Raw genomic sequence first — 19,437 nt, 5'->3', positions numbered from 1 at the left:
AAATGTTCTTAAATCTTTGTGAAACTTGTCCAGTTTTTATGAACCAACATTTGCAAAAGATCATTAAACACCAACTGGTGGTTTCTGGAGTTGGTTGCATAGTATGATTTTTACTGTTTTCAACTTTTCTTAATTTTTAGTATCTACTCAACATTTTGTGAACTTATAAGTTCTGCACGATAAAACATTTGTGAATTTATTTTTCTTTTTAGTCAAACTAAAGTTGTAACCTGGAAAATGATAATACAGTGCACAGGTTTTGAGAACATAAATGTTACAGTAGCATGACTAATCTGAGAATACAAAGGAAGTACAGTACTTTATGGCCTACCCTTTCACAAAAAACACAAAAATACTTCCTACGTACACATTTTAGATGAATATTTATTATGGCAATGTGTTTTTGAATGAAGATTAAAAGGATGTTACTTTGATTCATCAATTATAAAAGTATCTGAAAGGCATGGCTTTAATTATAATAAATACTATAACATAGATGTATTAAAAATAATAAAACAACCTATTCTGCCCCATGCATCTCTTTTCCAATTGCTAGAAAATTCTTCCCCCCCCCTGTCCAACTCTTGAAAAATGCATATACATTTATTTAGATTCAGACTATGTTTCAACTTGTTTCATAAATTAAACAACAAAAGTGTAGAAAATGTTGATAAGTGTCAAAACTTGAACAAAAGTAGATTTTGATATTCATGAACTAAAACTAAATACTTAACATATAAATAAAAGGCTGACCATGTTCTTCCCCCTGAAGCCCCCTTGGTTGAAAATCCCTGTTGAAGCTATATCAAGATAGGAGAGGAAAGAAAATTTTTTAAAAAGTAACATATTTTTCAAATGAAGTTGAATATTTACCTCACAAAAGCATTCAAGGGATGGCTGCTATGAAGTATATACCTAGCTAAAGGGTTTTTTCTAAGGATTATTAATATGTATTTATGTTAATTTTTTCGCCACTGGGAAGTGAATGTTTTATCAAGTGAAGTATATTTTGAAAAATATTTTAGCTAATGGAGATCAATTTCATAAAATATTTAGAAAGTTTCAATTAGGCAATAGCAGTTGTTACCTGTTATATACAGTGATGAAATTATATTACTGGATATTCAATAATGATTATTAACTTGTTTAATTATGAGTACACATTCAGTGTATGTGACACCATACCATAAATACTGGATCAAAGTATCACTAATAACAATCATGGTAATACAGTAAATTTTAACTTCTCTTGAAATCAGTAATCAATATTTGTGACATGTAATACATTATAGCATTTAATGGTGTTAAAATTAACCAGCTCTATTTTCTAAGTACTATAATGATGTTGGTACCATTATAAAGGACTCGATTTAAAATATTGGAGGCCATCTGATGTTTTGAATGTGACAGATGTCACTAATGCATGTTAATAATATTATTCATGTAAATAATGTACAGTACATTCGCATATAAAGTATTTTGTGAAATAGCCTTACATTACTAAACAATTTTAATTTGTTGTTATTTAAAGGAAAAAATGTCACCTTTTTGGATGTTTTGTTTTTATGTTTCAGTTTATTATCTAGTGTATTAAATATAAACTTACACATTTTTAACACAGTTTTTTTTTTTTTTTTTTTTTTTAATCTGAAAGAAACAGAAAATGTGAAGTACTTTAAAATACATACTGAAATTGTGCTAAGCTTTTATCAAGTTACAGATATGTGATAGTTTAATGCAATTAAATTGTAAATCAATTAAACAATGAAGTCTATGAATAAAATATAAAATTAAAAAACTTTTTTTTTTCAACTGTGAAAGAAATAATTTTGTCGAATGAATCTTCCTTTGGTATTTATATATTAAAACCATCTTAAAAATTAATTTTGAATTGTTTAAGAAATCATGTTATTTTGCTTTTCATAATTTATTATATAAAAGTTTAAATGAATAAGATGGTAGTTCTTTTTATATTTTATATCTCTATAATTAAATAGTCATCAATTAAAATTTTAAAAAAATGCTTAAGTAAGTAGAATATTTTAACAAAATTGGTCAGTTGAAAAAGGGACATTGATATAGTTTTGATTAGTCTTTATTCAAAAATATCACTGCTCTGCAAGAGTACGAGATAAAAATACAAATTCTGATAAAATGCTGAAATACAAAATTTGACATTTCATACCTACTTCTTGTAGTTTTTCTAAGTAGCCCACCAGCGACCAAGTGAATAAGAAAGCTGAATATTGTTAGTTTGACTCGTGTTCAAATCTCAATGAGCAGGTTGACTGCATGAGTGTTTGGATGGCTTTCCATATGAAACATAAATACAAACCAGTTTCTTCTAGAAAGTCCTCCACGAAGATATATGTTTCCTTGAGCAGATATTCTCATGTGTTTTGCTTTAATAAATTAATCTGACCTAACCCTGATTATCTGTATACCCCTATAGAGACTAAAATCTCAATCTGAATTCTGTAGATGTTTGTGTCTTCCATACTATAAACAAACATCCACCAGTGGCGAAATCCCTAAATATGGATGCTTCAAATCCTTGTAAATGGGCTGGCTGCATAAGAGTTTTTGTAATTTTGGACATGTTTAACATAATACAAGCCAGCTCACATTAAAAAGTTCTCCACAAAAGTACCCCCCTTCTGCTGATAACCCTCATGTGCTATGCAATATAAATAATCTAACCTAATTTAGTAAAAAAAAAAAATATATCGGGCCCTCCAGCGGCCGAGCGGTAAAGTCGCTGAACACTGGTAGTTCGGTCCGAGGTTCGAATCCCGCGAACGGGCTGGCTGCATGGGCGTTTTTATGGTTTCCCCATGTGTAACGTGTATACGAGCCAGTTTCCCTTAGAAAGTCCTCCACGAAGGCATCCCTCCCCTTAGGCAGATAGCCCTCGAAGCTTTGCCATAATCGCACACACACACAGTAAAAAAATATCTATTAACAACAGTTTTGCACTAAAACTATTCTGCCTCTTTTAACTATTGCCTGTATGTGCGTGTATGTCTTGCATCCAGACATAACATGAACATTTTGATTTTGTATCCTATCACATGCAGAACAACAAAGTTCTCATTACCAAACTAAAGTTAGTGACAGTTTTCACACAAATTGAAAAATTTTTGTTATTACCAGGTAGATTCTTTAAACAATCTCTGAAAACAATACATTGTCACTTGTGAAATGTGGTGTTATGTAGTTTACTGCCATATGATTTTTTTTTGGAATTTTTTATAATCTTTGCTTTATTTTCTCATATAACAGCATTAGTTCTATGTATTAAACAATTTTTATTGCTAGCATATTGAAATCTTGCTTTCATGTTTGAAATCATACACACTGGAAAGGAATGGAACATAAGGAACACACTGGGATGGCATAAAATCCATAAATGTGATTAACAACTGTATCTGTAATATATACGGCATAACATGGAATCTGGTGGGTAAGACTGCTGGACATTGTTTGACAAACTCCAAATTATGGTGAACAAATTTGCTCTGTGGATGCTTCCGTGGTTTTCCCTATATATAACATGAACGGAGGCAGTTCTTCGTAGAAAGTTATCCATGAAGGCATCTTTTTTCCTTCACAGCCCAGCAGGTAAGACAGCTGAGCACTGATAGCTCAGTCCAAGTTCAATTCTCAGGGAACAGATTGGCTGCATGCATGTTTTGATAGATTCTTCCTTGCATAACATAAGTACAAGACAGTTTCCATCAGAAACTGTCTTGTAATCCCCCTCCTTAGCAGCATTATTCCATCAAGGAATATAACACTAGCACACTGTTCCATAACTTAATAAATCCAAATCTCTTTAGGCAGACAGTTAGTGTCTGAAATCTGAACTATAGATAGTAAAGTCTTTTTCCGCATATATATTTAAAAAATACCTCAGAAAATAAAATATTAATTTTTTAATGTTTCTTGTATATTGTTAAGTGTGTATCCAGAGATTAATAGATAAAAACTATGTAAATCAAAATTCTAATTTAAATTTGTTTTGCCCTTAACTCATCATTTCAATTTAGTAGGTATTTTCAGTTTCTGTACTAAAATTAGTAACTGCTTATAATAAACCTCTCTGGACTGCGTCATTCCTCTTTTAATCCATGTCAAGTGACTTCCTACATACACTTTTCTAGTAATGTCTGTCTAGTCTGTCTACATAATGCTGGTGATGTTTTGTAATCCGAGATTTAACCAGCCAATATAATTTTAGAGTGGCATTTATCAATCAGTCAAACAACATCGAAACTAATTCACTCTAAATTAAGATTTTGTACTGACCACAAAAAAACTATATAAATCATTTTGGATTCCCCCCCCCCACACTGTACATTTATTTATGTTGCTCTTAATTTTTAGCTTTGAAAACTTCCTGTACTAACAGAATTTATAAGAATTTTCGGGAATACAGGAGAGGTTGTAAATAAATTTAGGTATATCTCACTAGGTTTCCGTTAATAATCATTTTTAATATTATTTGAGGACTATTAAGTTTAAAAACACTCTTTAATTTTATGGAAATAAATCTTTTCACATATTCTATCATATAGAAATTTCATTCATAACATCCCAACTGGAAAAGGCAGTTGTAGGTTAAGTTAATTGGTAAGCACCCGTCCATTCCCGAAAGTACATTTTGTATTGCTGAGTCTTGTTAACAAGTAAACTGCATCTCAGTTTTTAATGGAAGATGACCCTGCGGGTGTTCCGAGGGTCTCCCAACTTTTATTCCTCTACTATCAGCTTCTCGAGAGAATTTCGGCTTGCCTTGTATTTTGAGTGCTCGCTTGCTTCATGCATGCAGAAAGCATGGATGATTGTAAATTTATAATAGCTTCACATTATAAGCTGACAAACATCCATGCACATGGTGGCTTATAATGTGAAGATATTATAAGTTTACCAATAGCTACGCCTTCTTCGGGATTCGAACCCAGACCCTTCACTATGGCATTCAGCGTCATTAACCATTATACCGCCTGGGCAGCCCTATACATACCAACAGCATAGAAACACCAAATTCATACAGAACCAAGTGTTTGGATTTTATTCCTCAAAATACACTATAGGTCGAACTAGGGATCTGGTGGCCTTTTTGCATGCACGCACTGCGCACCTAACAGAACTGGACCTGAATATAAGATAGATTCTGATACAAAGATGCAAATATCGACGGTTCAAAAAATTAGATTGTAGTACAGATTCATAAGAAGATAACAAATACGGTGCTGTTCATTAAACTTTCTATACCAGGAAGCAAAGCAATTAACAGAATCATATTTATCGTATGTATTGTATTTATTAATATAATGAGAGGAAGATATGATTAAATTAACAAGTGGTTTGGCGTTCATAACATCCGGAATTCAGTAAAGAAAGCCGACACATCTGGCAGCCAGTAATCCGGTTCAACATCTAATTGAACTAAGGTGATACAGGTACTTCATTCCATGCAGCTTTAGTTCTACTTTCTGGTCAATGATGGCATGGCAATCTCCCGACAACCCATGATAAGATGTTCTCAATAAGTGAGAGGCCTGGAGGAAGTGCTGATCAGGGCAACACTCGGAAACATTCTGTCTCAAACAGAGCAGCATAAGTTCGTGCATCATTTTGTTGAAAGATGGCGTCCAGCAGGCCTTGAAGACGGCACGGGCATTAAGACATCACAAATGTAACGACATTTGCCCACATTACCGGTTATGGGAACAAGAGGTGACCAGAATGAAAGTGGAATGGCACCTCATGCCAACACGCCAGGTGCTGAGCCCGTATGACTTTCACGAATGCAAGCTGGCAACGTTCATTCTCCTCCACACACGGATGCGTTCGTTCTCATGCCGTACGCAGAATAAGTTTCGTTTGAATCACGATATGGTTCACTCCTGTGCCCAGTGTCGTCGATGGCGTCCATTGTAGGTGCACTTGTCTCTGTTGTAGCGTCATGGGAAGTAGCAACAGTGGTCACTGTCCGTGGTGCTGCAGACGTCGTATTTATTAATGTAATGAGAGGAAGATATGATTAAATTAACAAGTGGTATGGGGTTAATAACATGCGCAATTCAGTACATAAAGCTAACACCTCTGCAGCAGCAACATTTGTAATCCGGCTGAGCATCTAAACGAACTAAGCTCGAATGGCAAACACAGGGGTAATTCATTCCATGCAGCTTCAATTCTATTTTCTGGCCAGTGATGGCATGGCAATCTCCCGGCAACCCATGATGAGATGAGTGAGTGATCTAGAGAATGTGCTGATCAGGACAACACTCGAACACATTCTGTCTCAAGGAACTTCAGGACAGCACAGGCAACATAAGGTCATGTATCATCTTGTTGAATGATGGCGTCACGCAGGCCTTGAAGACAGGGCACAGGCATGGGCATTAACACATCAAATGTAAAGACGTCTGCCCATATTACCGGTTAGGGGAATAATCTAATCTAATCTAAGAAAATAAGCCGTACCGCCAAAATTGGCACAACCGGCAATTTAAAAGAAACAAACTGAAAGATAACTGGATAAACACTACAACAGAATAAGGACTACTTATCCAAAAACTCATCCTCCGCTGGAGATGTGTCGGCGTTGCCAACGGGTCATCTCGACCTTCATTCAGAATAGAAACCACCTATTTCTTAACATAAAATGACTAAATTGAACTCAAGACAACTGCTAACCTAAACAACAATTATAAAATACAAATATTGCCTAGCTTAACGAACAATAAGCATTTACAGTTTTCAGTAAATTATACATTGTATGTATACAAATTACATTATAATTTATGCAAGTCAACTAAAAAATTTAAGCAATTAAACAAAAGGGTCGAAATATACATAATTATTCAAATTGGTAATAATTTTTATAAGTCCTAATTTAGCTTTATTATTGCTATATAGATATTTTTCATTATTTACAGATATATTTTGAAAATATTCTCCTCTAATTTCCTTCGTTAAGGCACAGTCCCAAATGTAATGTCCATTAGATGCTCCAGATGCATCCTGACCACATCGGCAATGAGTATCTTTCCCCATGAAACCTTTTTAGATATTCTGGAAATTGGCCATGTCCTGTTATCAATTAATTTAGCAATCTATTGTAACTTAATCTTTGCTCTTTGACAACAGGAAATATTTTATAAACCTTTCGTCCAGTTTTGTCATAATGCCATCTTTGTTGCCATGTGTGGAGAATCTTGTCATGTAGTACACTCTTAATATAATTAAGAGATAAAGGAACCGTGATATCAATATCTGTATTATAGCATGCTTCCTTAGCAGCAGAATCTGCTGCTTCATTTCCATAAATATTCGAATGTCCTTTTATCCAATTTATATGTAATTTCATTTTTGAATTAATATTGTGAATATAATTTCTGACTTTATCTACTTTTGCAGATAAACATTTTCTAGAATTAAGAGCTCTAAGGATGCTCTGGGAATCTGTAAACACCGAAATCTCCCAATTTGTAATATATTTCTCATTTTCTTCCTCATTAGCCCATCTTATGGCATATTCAAAGGCAATAAGTTCTCATCAAAAATAGTTGAATTATTATTCAATCTTAATTTAGATTTATATACAAATTTATTATTTGCAAAAGCAACAAATGCTGCTCCAACATTTTTATCAATCACGGAGCCATCAGAGAATAATTCCAAACCAACACCAGTTGGAAGAAGTGTCTTCCAGGTAACCTCTTTAAATTGTGCCGGATGAAAATGAAACTTTTATAATTTTGGATCAATTTCTCTATTAGAAATCTTCAGGTCACAATAATCTATATTCTTCTTCATATGAACAGCTTTATAAATCAGCGTTTCAGCTTCAGCTACTAAGTCTATAGGCATAACCCCAGCTAAGACCTGTAGGCTGGTGGTAGAGACTGTTCTGTAGCATCCCGTAATGGGTAGCATTGCAACCCTCTGAATCTGTAGCAATTTATTTCTCACCCTTTCCGTTCCAGTCCACCAAACGGGTGAGCCATACAAGATTATTCGTTCAATTCCTCTATTGTATAACTCTTTTAAAATACTTTTACTTTTAAAAGAATCCATACATAATAATCTATTCATCTTATTCATAATCTTAAAAATTTTTTCTTTCAATTTAGTTAAATGTGGCAACCAACTTAAATTTGTATCCAAAATTATACCTAAGTATTTAAGTGTTTTTTCGTTGCGGATTCTTTTTCCATTCCACGTCAATAAAGGTCATCTGATTAATTTTGAGCCTTTTGGGATTGTTATCATAGCCATTTTATCTTGGCTAATATCCAGCTTATTTACTTTACACCAGTTATAAAGTTTATCTAGAGCATTCTTTGCTTTTTCTTCTATAATTAATCTATTACTTCCAGAAATCACCAACACAAAATCGTCAGCATAAGCCTGCAAAAATACATCCTTTTCAAATTTCAATTGTAAGGCAGTATCAGCCACTAGGTCCAAAGTGTAGGGCCTAAAACAGAACCCTGAGGAGCACCTTTATTATAATATTTCTCAATATTTATATTATTTCTTCTGTAAATAAAATTCCTATTATTTAGATAACTATTAATAATATTGAAGAGGTTTTGAGGACATTTTAAATCTAGAAGTCTTAATTTGATGCTGGGCCACCATAAGCTATTAAAGGCTTTGCTAATGTCGATTGCAATCAAAGTAGTATGTAAATTCTTTATCTTATTAATTCTTATAGTGTCAATAATATTATTAATTGCCAAGATAGTATCTTTTCCTGGCGTAAATCCATATTGATTTGCATATAGTAGATTATTGCTACCAGGAAAATAAACAAGCCTATTGTTAATCAATTTATCGAGAACTTTACCCAAAGTGGGTAATAAACAAATTGGCCTGTAAGAAGCCGCTTGCTCAGGAGGTTTATCTTGTTTTAAAAGCAAAACCAATTTGCCAATCTTCCATGTCTCAGGAAAATGTCCCTGTTGAAAACAAATATTAAATAGATCCAAAATGAATTTCCTATTTACATAATAAAGTTCTTTATAAATTTCCAAAGGAATGTTATCATGACCGGGAGCTTTATTCATTTTCATACTCTCCAGAGCAGCAGAAAGCTCATCGGCAGTAAACAAAACATCATTAAAAGACTCCAAATCAACTTTTATTTTCCTTCGGATATCCCGATGTTCACTTTCATCCTCCTCTTCTTTATCTTCCATAAAGTGGAAGTTCATAATTTCCTTTATTGTATCTTCTATATTTTCTGTGTAAGTACCATTACTTTTACGGATAGCAGTAAAAGTGACAGGATTCATCTGCTTATCTGTGGCAATTTTAAAATGTGTGCCAAACGGACTTTGCAGAGACAATTTATCCCGTATTTTAATCCAGTGATTTTCCTTTGCAATTCTAATGTTCTTTCTATATATTGCAAGATGTTTACAATAAATTTTTTTATAATTTAATCTATCTTCGCCACAGGAATTCTGAAATCTTCTTCTAGAAGCCGAACTTTTTTCCTTTCAGTATTTAATCCATTATTCCACCATGGAGAATAGTTTTTCTTTTTTCCTGTATCGTTATAATTAAACCGAACATTTTCACATATGTCACATATGATATAATTAATTTCATGTAATTGAGATTCTATATCTTCATTGATTTCAATGCCAGAAAAATTTTCAAACATAAGCTCCTTTAGAGCAATCCAGTTCAATCTCTTCAACTTAATTTGGTTATTTTGTGTATCATCAATTATCACATTTCTAATCTCAAAATGAATATAATTATGATCACTAAGGCTAATTTTATCAGAAACTTGCCAATTACATATCTCAATGTCTTTAATCAATCTGGAAGCAGTAATATCAATCCATGAATTTCCCAATACTGAAGAGTATGTGGGAAAACTGTTTCTATTGTTGTTTACAACAAAGTTATTTTCAAGTAGAAATTCTGCTAATTTTTTTTCCCCTTGAATCCATGTGGTTTTGGCCCCACAATGGATGTTTACAATTGACATCACCATTTATTACTAATGAAGTATTTTTAAATCTATCAAACAAAGAAGACAAACAACGTAAATGATCATCAATAGTTTCTGACGGGGAAAAAAGCATGTAATCAAGAGAAAAGGACTTTTTCCATCCACCAAAACAGCAACTATGTCTTTAGAAGCATAAATTTGTAAAATGGATAAATTTTCATTGAATACAAAGACACCAGATCTTATGTTCTCACCTTTATTATAATATGCTCTGGCACTTATTGGTAAACCATATATCTTTCCTTGATAAACATAAGGTTCTTGTATGCAGATCAGATCAGTATCACTTTCTGTAACCTCAACTCTCAATTGTTCTGTGGCCTTGATTGCATGATGTAAATTGATTTGACAAATTTTAATTGTATGAGATTTACAAGCCATAATCAATTTTTTTTGGTCAATAAATCAACTTGTCTAATATAACAAGGACATTCTTTAAATGTATTTTCATGTTTAGTATTAAGGCCCAGTCCAAATCTCGAATTTGCTATTGTACAATTATAACATTTATAATCTGTTGCGGTACATTCAGTTTGAGAGTGACCTTCTAAACTGCATTTATTACAAATAGAGGTTTTTGTACAAGCTTTTTTAGTGTGTCCAAAACCATAACATTGGAAGCATCTGGTAACTCTTTTATATTCTCTAATCTGGTGCCTTGTCCATTTTTAAATTTTCTTGTCTTTCATAACCAGATTAAATGATTGTGGGTCCAAGGAAACGATCCAATGACATCCCATATTTGATTTCATATTGAATCTCGGTTCTATAATCGCATTCTCGAGAACGACATTCTGAGATTTCAGTAAATCCCTTATTTCCTCTCCATTCAAAGCAGGATCAACATTATAAATCATAATTCGTGGATGTATTTTCTTAGGTCTTTTTACATCCAATTCTTCTTTCAATGTACTATTTTCTCTTATTGCATTTTCAATTATTGACAAATCGTCGTATTTAGTGACCTTAATCAATACTCCACCATTTTTTATTTTTTGTACACTCTGCACACCTATTTTAAGATCAGTTGGAGAAATGTTTTTAATTAATTTCTCCTTTACTTGTTCAGAAGTTTGATTCCTTTCTTTAGGATATATTAGAGTCACAAATTCTACTTCTTGTTTCTTAAAACTTTTTGTTCTAGATTGTGATCTTGATCTTTGTTGAACTTTTTCTGCATAAGTAGCAGCTTGCTTTTTATGCTTTCCTCTTATATTTTCTCTTTCGGCCAATCTTCCTCTTAGTTCACCATTTTCAATAAGAACACTATTCATTGCATTATGCAGTTTTCTAAATATTTCTCTAATTTTATTACCTACAGATTTGTTCACCTTATCGGATGGGTTACCTAAAACTTCATCCAATTCTTTAGAGTTTTCATTAATAAAGGACAGTACGTTGTCAGCGATATAAGATACAGTATCTTCTGATACCGTTGAAATTCTATCTTCTTTTTCAAGAACTTCCAGCTCATTATTCGCCATCCCACGCAGAAAGACTAACTGAATGGTGCACCAAAACCTCAATTGTAAATAAAGGCATCCATTATTAGCCGTGTTCGAAGTTTGAAAAGCTTATATCTCTTAAAAGACTTGTTGCAAATGAGTAAAATTTTGCATAAATATCCACAAATGTGTATAGAATGAAAGCACAATCAATTTATATATTTACATGGTGTATAAACTTCAAATAAACAGAAAAACTTTACAAATGTATGCAAATGAGCCACTCAGAAATTCAACGTAAAAAGGCTTGTAACTTTCAAAGTACTTAAATCCGAAGCACCAGACCAAGCACGTAATTCAAAAGTAGCATATAATTAAAAACTATGCATTATAAATCCACTTGCATGGTCTTTCAAAATTAAGCAAAAGTACTCACATGCGTATGCTAATGAGCAGCTTGACACGTAGAAATTTTTACACTTCTAACTTTCTCAGTTTTACTCATCCAGTCAAAAGATGCACATTTTCAGAAACCGGAATGAAAGATGGATATAAAAAACTCACTTTCACATTCACAAAATTAAAGTTTACCGAAATACAAAGACTTTTTTTCCAGACCAAAACACACACCAAACAACATGGATGCCAGTTACGGTTAGCCAGTCCTATGGGAATAAGACGTAACCAGGATGAAGGCGGAATGGCACTTCATACCAGCCCAACAGGTGCTGGGGTCATGTGATTTTCACGAATGCAAGTTGGCAATGTCATTCTCCTCTGTGCCTCCGCACACGAATGCGTTCGTATCATGCTGTACGCAGAATGGGTTTCGTCTGAATCACGACATGGTGCACTCCTGTGCCCAGTGTCGTCGATGACGTCCACTGTAGGTGCACCTGTTTCTGTTGTAGCGTCATGGGAAGCAGCAACAGTGGTCACCGTGCTGACTGTCGATGGTGCTGCAGACGTCATCTCACTGCCTGCAACGTTCTCTCGGGTTTTAATGCCCCAAGGCATATGAGATTTTGCACGGCGTTCAATATGGACCCATTGATCTTATATTCGCCTTACAGTCATTGGATCCCGACCAACACGGGCAGCAATGTCACGGAAGAATGAATCGTAGTCCAAAGAGTCCACGATCTTGCCGTGGTCGAATTCCAATGCATACTAGTAAGAGTTTCTTCTTTTTATAGGGGGCGTAATATAATCTTAATCCGAGCAACTAACGCTTAAATACGATTCCTGAATGAAAAACCCGTTGTTCAATTTTTCCCCACTTATATGCAATGCAGATGGTATTACTCATACATGCTTTGCGCTGGAATGCTAATTGTTCTTATATCCAGGATGCCGTACTTGGGGTTCGTGTAAATTTGACATTTATTGCAAGTCGCCATCATGATGTTGCAATTTTAATAGGCAGTAGCGTAATGTTATCAGCTGACAAATAAGTACTGTTGCAAATAAATTGAAATCTATCGTACGTACATACCGGTATACATACAGCCTATCACATAGAAATCGACTCATTGAGAAGTTATCCAAATAGGTAGAAATTGCGTATGGACGAATATGGAAATGATTAACATTTAGTGTTGAATGATTGACAAGCTATGGAGCTCCAGCGGAGCATCCAGATGAAATGGATAGCTGTGTCAACACCTCTACACTCCACTGCTCTGCCAATTAAGCTATGGACGGATGGTACATAAAACGGAAGATATTCCACTGATAATGCATAACTTCCATGTGAGTATGGGTCCGTCGATCTAGGTGGACTGTACCAACGTCTTGTAGACGGGTTCGTCAAAAGTATGAGCAGATGTCACTATTTAAAGAATAAAGGAATGAGGGTGGCCGCACCATAGCTAGATATTTGGATCCGAGCGATGAGACCATTCTATGATGTTAACATGAATGGGTGAACCATGGTTGTAGAGAGCGTCAAGAATGTAACGTCGAGCAAAAGCGACGGTAGAACGCGAGGACAAAGTGATCGTCCGAACGACGTGTAGCCGGAACATCAGTGCAATGACAAGTCATAATGAGATTCTGGAAACGGGGGCTGAAGTTACAGAAGGCATTGTGCCGGCTACCCATCGTCATTGCACACCGTTAAGCACCGTTAACCACCGTTAACCAGCGGTGCCGGAGGTATTCGACCTGGGATTTAACAGACTGGAATATAATTGCTTTCAGGGATGAGTCCTGTTTCGAAGTGAGTTCCGACGACTAGCGAAGACATGTCTAGAGATGTTCAGAACAGCAATGCATACCCATCTGGATACTGTCAACGAGACAACCAGGAGCTATGGTATGGGATGCCATTTCAGCTCCCACGTTGATGAGAATGAAACAGCGGATAATGTGAGGATATACTACAAGAGCCTGTAAGTTTAAGATAAGTACCCTTCTTTCATCTAAACTAAATCGAATTTCTATAAATAAGTGCCTTTAAATCAATAAATTTTAATTTTCATCAGTTCTTAGCATTACACAATACTTGAAATTGCTCATTGCTTGTGGCTTTCTTTGTGGTTATAATTCCAAACAGAAGCCAACGTTATCAGTTCACTTCTGTCACCACTTACAAAGCCCCCTTATCTTGTTTCCAGGAATCTCGTGAGAGGGAAAATTGAGGATTTGGGGCATCGCGCTACTTCCCTCTCGGATCTTTTGGTTTCTTTTTTTTAGATCACTGAAATATATTTTTGCCTTTAAATAATATTATACCTCACTGATTTTTTTTCCTCGTACTGTTCCTTGCTATCTGTTAAATGTCCATATGTAAAGGATGGAATATTCTTCACTGCCTTAAATAAATTCTTAGAAGTATGAGCTTATATGAATAACAGTGTGCCTCATTGTGTTAAACTAGCATCAATTAACTAGTAATAAATTATGATAGTAAAATAATTAAACTTGTAATAAATTATGACAGTTAAATTAATAAATACTACTATGTTTAATTTAAGTTTTTAATACATATACTCTGTAATTTAGACAGACACACACACACATATATATATATAAATATATACTTTTTTATGTGTGTGTGCGGTTGTGGTCTTGTATTGTGTGTGGCTCTATGTGCTTTGTCTGCTGCTGTTTTTTGAAAAATGTATGAAAATGTTGGGAAACAAAATAGCATAAGTTGCTTTAGTTAAATCAATATATACTTTTGTTTGATGTTATGGGTCTTTTGCTGTTGTGTCTCAGGATGCAAGCGTACATATTACTTTGTATTCCATGCTAAATACCTTGATGCGATGCATTTTAATACTGTAACTTTTTTTTCCCAGCATTGTAGTGGCCTAGTTATTGCATGAGAAATAATTATTTTATATTTCATATATTTGTTCATGTCTTTAATTATTTTATAAAATTAACTTTAATATTTTGTTAATATTCATATTTATATTTTTTATGCTGAATGGCAACAAGTAGTTCATATTTATATTTAAATTTCTTTATGCTGAATGGCAACTAGTTCTGATTCATGATTGCTAGGTTTTGGTTTCAAAACGTTGCTCGTAGTGTCGCATTTTGATAGCTGGAAAAAAATGCAATAAACTTAGCTATTTGTTCTTAATTCATGCTGTTCCTAATCATAAAGTAATTTTAAACATTAGTAGCCAAGGCCACATCGTGGTGACCCTGATTAATTTTTGAAATGTCAACAAATGACTCTTCTGAAACTGCTATGAAAGATACGATGCAGTCACCGGAGCTTCATAAGGTGAGTGTAAATATACCTCCTTTATATGGTTTTTTCAAGTTGAAGCTCAGTTCGGAATTAGTAATATCGTTTCGAAACGAAATTTAATTATTTAGTTTCACAGCTTGAACCTAAGTTCGTCGAAAATATTTGGAACATTGTAACGAGCGATAGTGCCACAAAATATTCGAATGCTAAAATTAGGTTTATTCAAAGAAACATTTATTCAAAGAAAGTGAAAATGTATGGATTAAACGTTTCATTACTGGTATCGAACTTGAAGACATGAAACCAAGCCAACTTTTGCAGAAGTTGAGATCAGTTGCTACTACAGATGTGTCTGAAAATCTAATCAAAACTTTACGGCTGGAGAAGCTACCTGAATAAAAAATATATTATTAGTAAGTGATGAAGATGTAACCAAGTTAGCGTCTATGGCAGATAAAATTAGTGATATGAATCGGAAACCAGAAGTATTTAGTGCTAATGCTCCTTCCGTTGCCGCAAATGATTTGTTGCAAAGTATCACCTCTCTTGAACAAAAAATTCAAATAAGCTCGCAGGGACTCGGATTTACGTAATTCACGTTCAAAATCTCAAAGCCGATCTCGTAAACGATATGACCCTACTGGCAAACTTTGTTTCTATCACTTTCAATTTGAAGCAAAATGTATTCCAGAAAAATCCTCCGTGTGCTTGGGTAAACAACAGTTCCCAAAACCAGGAAAACTCGAATCTGCAGTTGGTTCAGCGGCAAACCCTTCTGCAGAAATTATGAAGGATTGTCACAAATTTCGTTTATTCGTTCGTGACCGAAGATCAAATTTGCACATTCTTATTGATAGCGGAACTGACGTAAGCATAATTCCTGCTACTTCACAGAGTAAATGTAAAATTGGATACAAACTGTATGCAGCTAATGCCACAGATATTTCCACTTATGGAATAAAAACGCTAACTCTTGATTTGGGATTACGTTGTAATTTTCAGATTCCATTCATAATTGCTGATGTCACAAAAGGTATTTTAGGAGCTGACTTTCTTCACAAATATAAATTGCTTACGATGGAAATAAGAAAAAATTAATTGATGGCGTATCACAGCTTTGTGTCCAGTGTGATGTCGCTGCTATTTCCACTAATTACGCAGTAACCACATTAAACAAATCCATAAAAATTTTCGATTTACTGTCGAAATATCCCGAAATTTCTAAATGTAACCTTTATCCTACACACATTAAACATGGTGTTACACATTTTATCACGACTGATGGACTACCCGTTTATTCAAAGGCACGACAGCTCGATTCAAAACGCTTAAAGAGGAATTTTACTTTATGCTTGACAATGGAATAATATGTCCAACAAACTCCCAGTGGTCAAGCCCCTTGCACGAAAAAGGATGGTTCATATCGTCCTTGCGGGGACTACCAACGATTGAATGCGCAGATGATACCTGATCGATATCCAATTCCTCGCATTGAAGATTTTCATCATATTTTAGGAGGTACAAATATTTTTTCTAAAATTGATTTATTCAATTCCCGTTGCAGAAGAAGACAAATGTAAATTGGCTATCATCGCTCCTTTCGGTTTATACGAATTTAACGTAATAAGTTTCGGTTTAAAAAATGCTCCTGCCACGTTCCAACGATCTATTCACGAAGTCTTATAGGATTTTCCCTATTTAGACGATATACTCATTGCATCCAGTACCCATGAAGAACACGAAAATTACCTTAAATTAGTTTTCGAAAGATTGCATACATTTGCGTTATGAATTAATGTTTTAAAATCAGTATTTGTTCGAAAAATCCAGTTTTTAGGCTACCTAATTATACCTAAGGGTTCCTGTCCTTTGCCAGAAAGAGTTCAAGCTATTACTAACTACAAACACCCAGAAACAATTCATGAACTTATAACCTTCCTTGGAATACTTAACTTTTATCGTCGTTACATAAAAGATGCAGCGAAGAATCAAGCATTGTTTCATGCGTATCTTAAGGGAGCTAAAACGTCGGACAAACGTAAAATCGAATGAACTGAAGAAGCTGAAAAACAGTCTGAAAAGTGCAAGAATGACCTGGTGAACACGGCACTGTTGTCTTTTCCCAATTCTGAACTACCTCTGGCGTTATTTACAGATGCTTCAGATAAGGCGATTGGATCAGTGTTGGAACAATACGAAAACTCCTCGTGGAAGCCAATAGCATTTTTTACTAAAAAATTAAATGATACTCAGTAAAAATATACCACCTATGATAGAGAATTATTAAGCATATATCTTTCAGTTAGACACTTTAAGCAGCACCTAGACAAGCTCGCCAACTTCAATACATCTCCCAGTTTTCGACTGATATCAAATATGTAAAAGGGGAGAATAATATTGTGGCCGATACATTATCTAGAGTTAATGAGATTTCATCGATAGATTATGATAAAATAGCTGATGAACAAACTCAAGATGAAGAACTGAAGAGTTTGCAAACCACTACTTCCTTGAATTTAAAGCTATGTTCTCTACCTTCGGGGAAATATTTGTGATGTGATACATCAACTAAACATATTTGACCGTATATTCCTCAGGCTTTCAGAAAACACGTCTTTCAGCGAATTCAGGGTTTATCATATCCAGGAATAAAATCGACTGTGAAATTAATGATATCAAAATTCATTTGGCCTAACATAAAAAAAGATGTACAGTTGTGGACAAGAACCTGCATTCCTTTCCAAAAAGCTAAAATCAGCCGGCATACCAAAACAAAATTAGGTGAGTTTGAAGTACCACCAGGAAGATTTTCTTTCATCCATATTCATCTCATTGGACCACTTCCCCCATCTAAAGAGAATATTTATTGTTTTACTGGCATAGACAGATTTTTGAATTGGATGGAAGCAATTCCTTTAGAGAATATTTCAGCTGAGAATATCGCAAGAGCCTTTTATAGCTACTGGATTGCGCGTTTCAAAACGCCAAGTAAACTCATTAGTGATCGTGGATCCCAATTTAAAAGTGATACATTACGAGCTTTGTCCAAAATCTGTGGCATTAATTTACAACACACTACTGCCTACCAGCCCTCGTGTAATGGCAAAGTTGAGCGCCTTCATCGAACATTAAAAACAGCATTAAAAGCCCACAACATATCTTGGATGGACACATTACCAACAATACTTTTGTGTTTGCGTACTGCTATTCAAGAAGATACAAATCATTCTATTGGGCAAGTAGTTTATGGCCAGAGTCTCAGACTTCCTGGATTTTTCAGCGAACCAAGTATCCAGACAGCATTGGAGGGTTTTTTTTGCTAATAAACTCCAGAAACGGATGGAAGTTGTTGGATCTAGACTAATTCGTAAAAATATATCTGACCGTATATTTGTACATAAAGACTTAAAAAATTGTTCTCGCGTGTTTCAGCGAATAGATCGGGTAAAAGAACCTCCTTATGAAGGGCCATTTCTTGTTATTGATTGCAAGGACAAATATTTTACTATTAGCATAAAAGGAAAACATGTTAATGTATCCCTGGATCGTTTGAAACCAGCATATATTTTAGCTGAGAAAAATTCCCAGTTGACACAACCTGACAACTGTAACTTTCAGCAATCGGATTCAAATTCAGATGTGAATCAAAAACATTCTCGCATAGACAGAACTAGACGTTTACCTGTTAGATTCCAGGACTGACTCTAAATTCTTCTGAGAGTGGTTAACACTGCAATGCTAGTTACTACCTATTTCTTCATCTTCGTAACGTAACTTAGTTACTGGTGGGGAAGTAGCGTAGCGGCATAGTTTTTGCATGAGAAATAATTATTTTTTACTTCATATATTTGCTCATGTGTTTCATTATTTTATAAAATTAACTTTAATATTTTGCTAATATTCATATTTATATTTCTTTTATGCTGAATGGAAACAAGTAGTTCATATTTATATTTAAATTTCTTTATGCTGAATGGCAACTAGTTCTGATTCATGATTGCTAGGTTTTGGTTTCAAACGTTGCTCGTAGCGTCGCATTTCGAAAGCTGTACGGCAGGTTGCGTTCTGTATATTCACAAATAAACTACTTATTTAATCAATCACATTTATTTTTAATTTACATAGCGAAAGAAAAGAATATTCTATAAAAACATACCACGCCGCGTATATGCACGCTAGCGATAACAGCACAAGCACGAGGAAACCTAACTACAACAAATCAGTTCACTTAAGAGAAA

At 34.4% G+C, this 19,437-nt stretch overlaps 1 protein-coding gene across 1 annotated transcript in view; it reads left to right on the top strand.

The window, feature by feature from the left end:
* The window catches only part of LOC118190335 (uncharacterized), a 78,031-nt gene that overhangs the window by 23,886 nt on the left and 34,708 nt on the right, over positions 1-19,437 (top strand). Inside the window, exon 2 of the mRNA XM_085826292.1 lies at positions 7,534-7,726. Coding sequence (XP_085682418.1) covers positions 7,534-7,726 — 193 coding nt within the window. The remainder of the gene's footprint in view (positions 1-7,533; positions 7,727-19,437) is intronic.

Source organism: Stegodyphus dumicola, chromosome 11 (genome assembly GCF_044657685.1).
Source record: "Stegodyphus dumicola isolate Sdum_Otavi_A_Nest chromosome 11, ASM4465768v1".
In the NCBI taxonomy this organism is placed as follows: Eukaryota; Metazoa; Arthropoda; class Arachnida; order Araneae; family Eresidae; genus Stegodyphus; species Stegodyphus dumicola.
This window is presented reverse-complemented; position numbering and strand designations above follow the sequence as displayed.